The sequence below is a fragment of the Embiotoca jacksoni genome, unplaced genomic scaffold (assembly GCF_022577435.1).
Source record: "Embiotoca jacksoni isolate LCO1_2020_lvr unplaced genomic scaffold, fEmbJac1.0.p SCAF_3, whole genome shotgun sequence".
Lineage (NCBI taxonomy): Eukaryota > Metazoa > Chordata > Actinopteri > Embiotocidae > Embiotoca > Embiotoca jacksoni.
The window spans coordinates 2,397,120-2,404,605 of record NW_027185381.1 but is presented as its reverse complement, the minus strand read 5'-3'; the positions used below and the strand labels follow the sequence as shown (position 1 = coordinate 2,404,605).

The 7,486-nt window shown below is 40.5% G+C and overlaps 1 protein-coding gene across 1 annotated transcript; it reads right to left on the bottom strand.

Moving 5' to 3' along the window:
• Positions 1–1,334: 1,334 nt before the first annotated feature.
• On the bottom strand, positions 1,335–3,821 carry pdcd2l (programmed cell death 2-like). The gene is made up of 2 exons (XM_069162188.1): positions 3,270–3,821; positions 1,335–2,363 (listed from the first exon to the last, which is right to left on the bottom strand). Exons 1-2 carry the CDS (start codon positions 3,763–3,765, stop codon positions 1,735–1,737), a joined length of 1,125 nt encoding a protein of 374 aa, XP_069018289.1. The 5' UTR covers positions 3,766–3,821; the 3' UTR covers positions 1,335–1,734.
• Positions 3,822–7,486: the final 3,665 nt, after the last annotated feature.

The window sequence follows — 7,486 nt, the reverse complement described above, 5'->3', positions numbered from 1 at the left end:
CCAAAGTGAATAAAATGTGTCCATCAGTTATCTCGGTGTTGTTAGCTAAAGTCACTCCTTCTTATTAGTTTTCTGGAGGTCCATCTGAAAATAATCCCTCATTCATTAGAAAAGAAGATTCAAGAAGACCTGTTTTTGGGGGCGTGTCTGTTTGATTGACAGGTGCAGTCAGGTTACAGCTATTGGTGGGCGGGACGTAGTATGGTCAGGTTTCCAATCAGATCCCTTTACCAGGCTCCTCCCTCCTGGTGGTATGCTGGTTGTCTTCACCGTTCAGGTTGCGTCTGTATTGTTTGGTTGATTTGAAACCGTCTGAGGTACACAGCAAAAAAACTAAACAAACAAATTCAAAATTGTATGAAAGCATTATGGGTTTAGTGTTACCATGACGACGATGGGGGAAAAAAGCGGCGGATAAAACGGTGGCCGTGTGCAACACGTGTCGCTTCGTGTCAATACGGTGAGTCGGGTCAGAAACTCGGTGTTTAACCAGCCTCTCTGAGCAGATCCAGAACCGAAGCGTCGACCGGGTTTATAACAAAAAGACACGCAGCTCTAACATCCCGTCATCATCTCTCTGAGGCCTTCGGGGTTTTGTTGACGGCCTTTATCTCTTTAATTTGTCTGTTTCTATATAAAAAGAGCAAAACTGAGAGCATAAGACTGAGATATGAACTGAATGTAAACTTTGTGAACTGTTTCATCTCTAGTTTACAGACAGAGACTTCCTGAGGGAAGTTCTGAAGCTACAATATAGTATATATATATAGATATATAAAGATATATCTATATATACATATATAGATATATAAAGATATAGATATATACATATATAGCTATATAAACATATATATATATAAAGGTATAGATATATAAAGATATAGATATATAAAGGTATAGATATATAGATATATAAAGATATAGATGTATAAAGATATAAAGATATAGATATATAAAGATATATAAAGATATATATATATAAAGATATATAAAGATATAGACATAAAGATATATAAAGATATAGATATATAAAGGTATAGATATATAGCTATATAAAGATATAGATGTATAAAGATATATATATAAAGATATAGATATATAAAAATATAGATGTATAAAGATATATATATAAGGATATATATATATAAAGATATATAAAGATATAGATATATAAAGATATAGATGTATAAAGATATATATATATAAGGATATATATATATAAAGATATATAAAGATATAGATGTATAAAGATATATATATATAAGGATATATATATATAAAGATATATAAAGATATAGATGTATAAAGATATATATATAAGGATATATATATAAAGATATAGATGTATAAAGATATATATATAAGGATATATATATATAAAGATATATAAAGATATAGATGTATAAAGATATATATATATAAAGATATAGACATATAAAGATATAGACATATAATATCGTTGTGAACCTGAACAAAGGCTGTTTGTGTGAATGTAAAAACTATCTGATGTCAGCTGGAGGTCGAGACAACAGAGAGTTTTACAGACATTCTGGAGATGCGACCGAGTTTAGAATATTTAATTCAGCGTTTTAATCTCCAAAATCGATGAGTTCATGCGAGTATGGTTGTATAGTTATATAACAGACTTGTGAGGTCAGCGGGACATAAAGAACCGGGTGTCTGTAAGCAGCAGGATGTTTCTTGTTGTGAACACTGAGGATCGTCCTCCTCCGGTCAGTTGAAGAGCCGCTGGTCCGGGTCCGTCTGAACGAAGCAGAACTCCTCCACGGCCGAGCGCGACCCGCTCGTCCAGCAGCTGTCGGCGCAGGTGTAAACCAGCGCCGTCCCGAACTCGAGCTGCGCCTCCGCCCCGCCGTCCCTCCTCCGCAGCAGGCTGACCAAGGCGGGCATCAGCTGCATCTCGAAGGTCCTCGACGCGCCGCAGGAGCCGCACGCCGGCGCCGGCCGAGACGCGGCGGCCGGCGGCGCCGAGACGAAGAGCGGCTTCCCGCCGCGGCGGTAGCGCAGGATCTGCTGCGGGCAGCGAGAGATGCTCTTCAGGAACCGGGAGAAGACGGCGTCTCCGTGCCGGGCGCCGCTCTTCTCGTACTTCTCCTCCCCCCCGCCTCCCCCGCCCCCGTCCGGCTCCTCCACCGCGCCTCCCTCTCTCCTCTCGTACTCCCTCAGCAGCTCCCGGGCGTGCCGCAGCTCCTCCTCCCGCTCCTCCTCCCCCCCGCGCAGATCCGACTCCTCCACCACGCTGATGAAGAGCGGACGGAAGACGGCGACGTCGTCCCGCTCGTCTCCCAGACGGAGGTCCTGAAGACGGCTGCTGACGTCCGTCTCGCTGACTGGAGGACTTCCTGCCGGTGATCCGGAGGAAAAGTTCAAATATCACGAGAACCTCATCTCAAACATTTCGAACTCAACATGTGAAAAACAACATTAGTTTTGACCGTGTGTTGCTGTGATGCAAAAATGACATCAGACACAAAGCATGAAGACTAAACAACAACAACAACAACAACAACAGGAGAGCTTTAGAAATCATGAATGCAAACATGTGGCCACATCTGAGTAAATGGCTGTCAGATTGTATTATCTGGGCTGATATGGTAATATGGTTATAAGTTCTGTATCACAATATTAATAAGAATACGTTATTATTTGACCCTGAAGCAGGTAGATCTAGTAAAGCCTATCGGCTGGTTTTGGGTGAGGCGGGGCACACCTGGACAGCATGCCCATATAAGGAAACATCATCTACATGAAGAAAATGTATCTTTTCTATGGAGACCAAATTAATGAGTTACAGATTTATATGATTCAACATTTGCGCCGCGTGATTGGACCAAAAAAACTTTAACCTTCAAATTGTAAACATGAAATTTAACAAGAAAAAAAATACCAACAAAAGAAGCCAGCTGTGGATGTGACGTGTTTGTGGTCCACTAGAGGTCAGTGCTGAGCCTCGGAGCTTTAAGTGGTCACAAGTTACTGGACGCTCACCTCCTCCTCCGGGACACACTTACTTTAATTAAATCAGCAATACAAGAAGAAGAATACGAAAAAATACTAAAATAAAATAAATACAAGAAGAAGAATACAAAAAAATATTAAAATAAAATAAATACAAGAAGAAGAATCGTCACTGAAACGTGAAGGTGATGTGAAGCTGAACAACTCCATCGATGATTAGTTTATAAATATTGATGCAGGGCTGAAAATAATGATTTTATTTTCCATATCGGCTCACTGTCCAAACCTACCTGGTGCTTCACGAGCTGCCGCCTCCACCTGAACCTGGACTTCCTCCGTCACACCTCCTCCCCCTCCACCGTCCCCTCCCTCCCCCTCCGCCCCCCAGTCATCGGCGGTGTCACACCAGTCCGTGGCCGACAGGGCGGGCTGCTGCCCCGGGGCGGGCCGGGGCCGGCCGGGTGTCTGCCCCGGGGCCTCCGCCTCCAGACACTGGGAGCGGAGAACCGTCCAACACTCCGAGCGGCCGCTGCAGTCAACACCTGCGCACGCGAACAGGTGGAGGTTCCTGTGGTACGGGGACGCCTCCAGGGGACAGTACACCTGCACCACGTGGGCTGACGGGGCGCCGCAGCGACCGCAGCGGGGAGACTGGCGGGAGATGCCCGGCGGCCAGTCCGGCTGTCCCCCGACCTTGTTGGTCAGATAGGAGGCCCGGTGTCTCCGGGGGTCGATGTCTCCGTCACACACACCGAGCAGGGTCGAGTCCTGAGCGCGTGAGCCCATTTCTCACGTGTTCAAAACACTAACCGGAAATGGAATATCACGTCCCTCACCAAAACATTACCCCCGGCAAGATCGAAGTTCAAATAAAAATAAATTGTGAAAATAAAACTACACACATGTCAATATGTCCGGAGCAAGATGTTAAATCAAGAAACCACAATGAAAGCAAAACGACGGTTGAAATCATGTAAAGCTGATAGTATAACTTTATGTAATGATAGAGAAAGGTTCCGGCCGGACCAAAATATCTGACAGGTTAAACTAACGGAACAAAACAAACGTCTGGGCAACTTCGCCTGTAAAACAAAGTTGTACAAATACAAATTGTAGTGTTTCATTCCCTTTATTCATGATTTTAAAGCTCGGCAAGAGAGTGAAGATGACGCTACTGCTTATATGGTCCAGGCATTTTTTTTCCCGGGAAAATAAATGAATTGCTTTTTTCGGAGAATCACTTTTATTTAGAAAGATATGAACCGGAAGTCTACATTTGAAGGCTTTACTAGTGATTTCCGGTTTGCAATCTTGTAAATTGAAAGCAATGACAGAATACCCGTTTCACTTAAACTGCATTAGACAAATATATAGACAATATAGAGGAAAACAAGGACACATCTCTTGAAAGGACAAAAGGACATTAATTAAATCGTCAAACTGATATTTATCTTTTTTTAACCAACCAGTACATTTGACCTTCATGCTGTCGACACTGTTTTTCACTTTTGGTCTCAACACCTAAAATTCAGAGTTTTTGTGTCACATATTTTAACACAAAGTACCAATAATTATTTGTCTACTACAAACTAATGTTTCCAACTTCTCCAATAAAATTCAATGATTGATGTCAAATACAAGAACTTTAACTTTTTGACCACGCCACAAAACATGCATCTAAATAGGTTCATTATGCGCGTGGCAACACTTGAACAGGATGATTTGTGAGTAAATGTGGATGAGAATCAGAGGGGCGATCTATACATACATACAGTTACATCTGAATTGGAGGTAGACGAGTAAAACTCACCGACTTATGTATAAATTAAAACACGCATGGACGCAAATCTTTCACTCCTCTGCTCCAGATGTGACTTAAAAAAAAGCACATTCTTGGTTTTGGTCTAAAAATGTATAGTTTTGGAAAAAATCATCCAACATTGGATTTATTGTTGAGCAAGTTGTGTTAAATGTCAATGTCAGACCTCGTTTTTGACTCAAAACTACAGTAAATGTGCCACAATACTAAAACGGTGTTTTACGGATGTGTTTTTTTTTCCTGAATATAAATTCAGTTTAAAAAAAAAATCAGTTAGTTGAGCTTCAGGTTCATCTTTTCTTTCTCTGGCTAAAAAGACAAACAAGCACATAGTTAGAGAAAGAAAGCAGCTTCAAACTCTCAAAATTTTACATCCTACCTTTAAAAAAAACAAAAAACAACATAGCATCGGCGCTCGCTGAATGTTGTGTTGCCTTTAAGTGCTTTGGGAAATGTGGTATTTACAATTTAAGCAGAAGTTAGTGAAGTAAATGCTGCTGGGAGACCTGATGATGAGACAGACTAATGAATAAATAAACACTGCTGGGAAACATAATGATGAAGTTAAATAACTGCAAAATAAATGCAACACGGGAATCATCACGATAACGAGGTACAATAAAAACTAAATGAGTGGCGAACACAACAATGAGATGTAATGAAGAGAAATGGATTTTCTTTTGCATGTGACTCAGACGTGTGGGATTTAATGAAAGGTAAGTTTGTTATGAACACAGATTTTTTGTTTTACTTCTATACAGAGTTTATTGTGTGTCAGCTGATGTTTGTTCTCCTGGCAGGAAGAAAACACGTCGTTTCAAACATACTGGATGTCTGAACATTGATGGACGTCGAGTGGAGAGAGATGTCACTTGATTGACGGCTCTCCTGTCCCGCCCTCCTTCGACCGCCTTCAAATGTGATAATAATCACAGTAATATCATATGTCGTCTATGTAGTCCAAAATGTAAACAAAATTCATAGTATAGTGTGTCATCAAAAACGGCACGATAATATCATGCTCACGTCGGGGAGCCAGCGGGTCGAGGAATAATTTAAATACTAAATAAAATAAAGTCATGTTTTGGACGACATCCTAAAGTACGACTTTTTTTTTTTAGCTATTTCTGACGACATGCTGTAAGTATGACTTTCGTTCATGTTGTGGGAGGTAGTAACACAACAGTGCAGCTGTCAGCGTTGTCGTCTCAGTCTGAAGGTCCTGGGTTCGATTCCCACCTGGGACTTTCTATGTGTAATTTGCATGTTCCTGCGTAAGTAATAACGTAAAAGATGTCATCAAAAATATGGATGACTACCTTATGCATGTAGTCAATGATGTAAAACATGCAACAACATGCAATCCTCCACACGAAGCTCCAGGCCTCCTATTGAACCCAGAACCTCCTGATTATGAGATGACAACGCTGCCTTGGAACTTCAACATTTTGCTCCCTTTATGGGATGTTTGTCTGACTTATATGACTTTTAAACATGTTATGGAGCAGTGATCAATGCTGCATTGATCACTGCTCCATAACAAAAAGACAATGAAAATTTCTTCATCAATGTTCACATTTTTTCAAAACAAAAAAAAAAAACTAAAAGTGAACTATCCGTCAGACAAATATCATCGATTATCAGACCTCCGTTTGCTACCGGTCTAATAATGGGAATCCATTACATTACATTTTGCGTTATCCATGCGTGTTGTGGAAAGAAATAAAGTAGATTTTTTTTTTTAATTTTGATTTTAAGTTTATAGACTCTTTGACAACATCCTATAAATTGGTGCTCTTAATCACATTGTCTTTGGCCTGCCGGAGTCCATAGAGCCATTTGATCACTCTTGCATTTCTCTCAATGACAGAAACACCGTAAGGAACACGATTTGCAGCTTGGCCAGAATCCTCCTCTTCGTCATTATCACTGCTCCATAACATGTAGCAGCAACAACGCCAACCACTGCACCAATTGTTAGCATTGTTGCCTCCCAGTCAGATGGTTGCAGGTTCGAGACTCGCTTGATGTCTGCATGATGTTTGTTTTACATCATGGACTACATGCATAAGTTAGTCCTCCATATTTTGGACGACATATTTTACTTTTACATTATTACTTACGCAGGAACATGCAAATTCCACATATAAATTCCCAGGCGGGGATCGAACCACAGACCTTTAGACTGTGAGACGACAACGCTGACAGCTGCACTGTTGTGTTGCCTGAAATAATGTGAACAAAAGTCATACTTATAGCATGTCGTCAGAAATGTGAAAAAAAAGTCATATTTTAGTATGTCATTCAAAATATCATAAAAATGCCATAATATACTGTCACCCAAATTGTCAAAAAAAAAAAATCATACATATCCATAATATGCTGTCCAGGATGTCATAAAAATGTCTTAGTATATGTTGTCCAAAATGTCAAACAAATGTCACTATATGTCCTCTCCAATGTCCAAACATCTCCTGTCTTCCCTTCAGTCTGGTCCATCCCTGCGTTTCTAAAGAGCACTTCTCATGATGTCCATGTTTTCATCTGAATGTCTGCCTTCATGTCCCCTAAAACAGCAGACAATAACTTTAATATTAAGAATAAATACACTGAAAACCTGCAAGTTGCTTTTCAATGGCTGCAGAAAATGTATTGTCTATTACAAAAAAGTATTTTTACGTTCTGTGA

Bases quoted from the DNA above. Each gene is read 5' to 3' on its own strand.
- pdcd2l (XM_069162188.1), bottom strand. From the start codon at position 3,765: ATGGGCTCACGCGCTCAGGACTCGACCCTGCTCGGTGTGTGTGACGGA. The intron at 2,364-3,269 runs GTAGGTTTGGAC...GATCACCGGCAG, and splicing joins GGCAGCTCGTGAAGCACCAG to GAAGTCCTCCAGTCAGCGAG.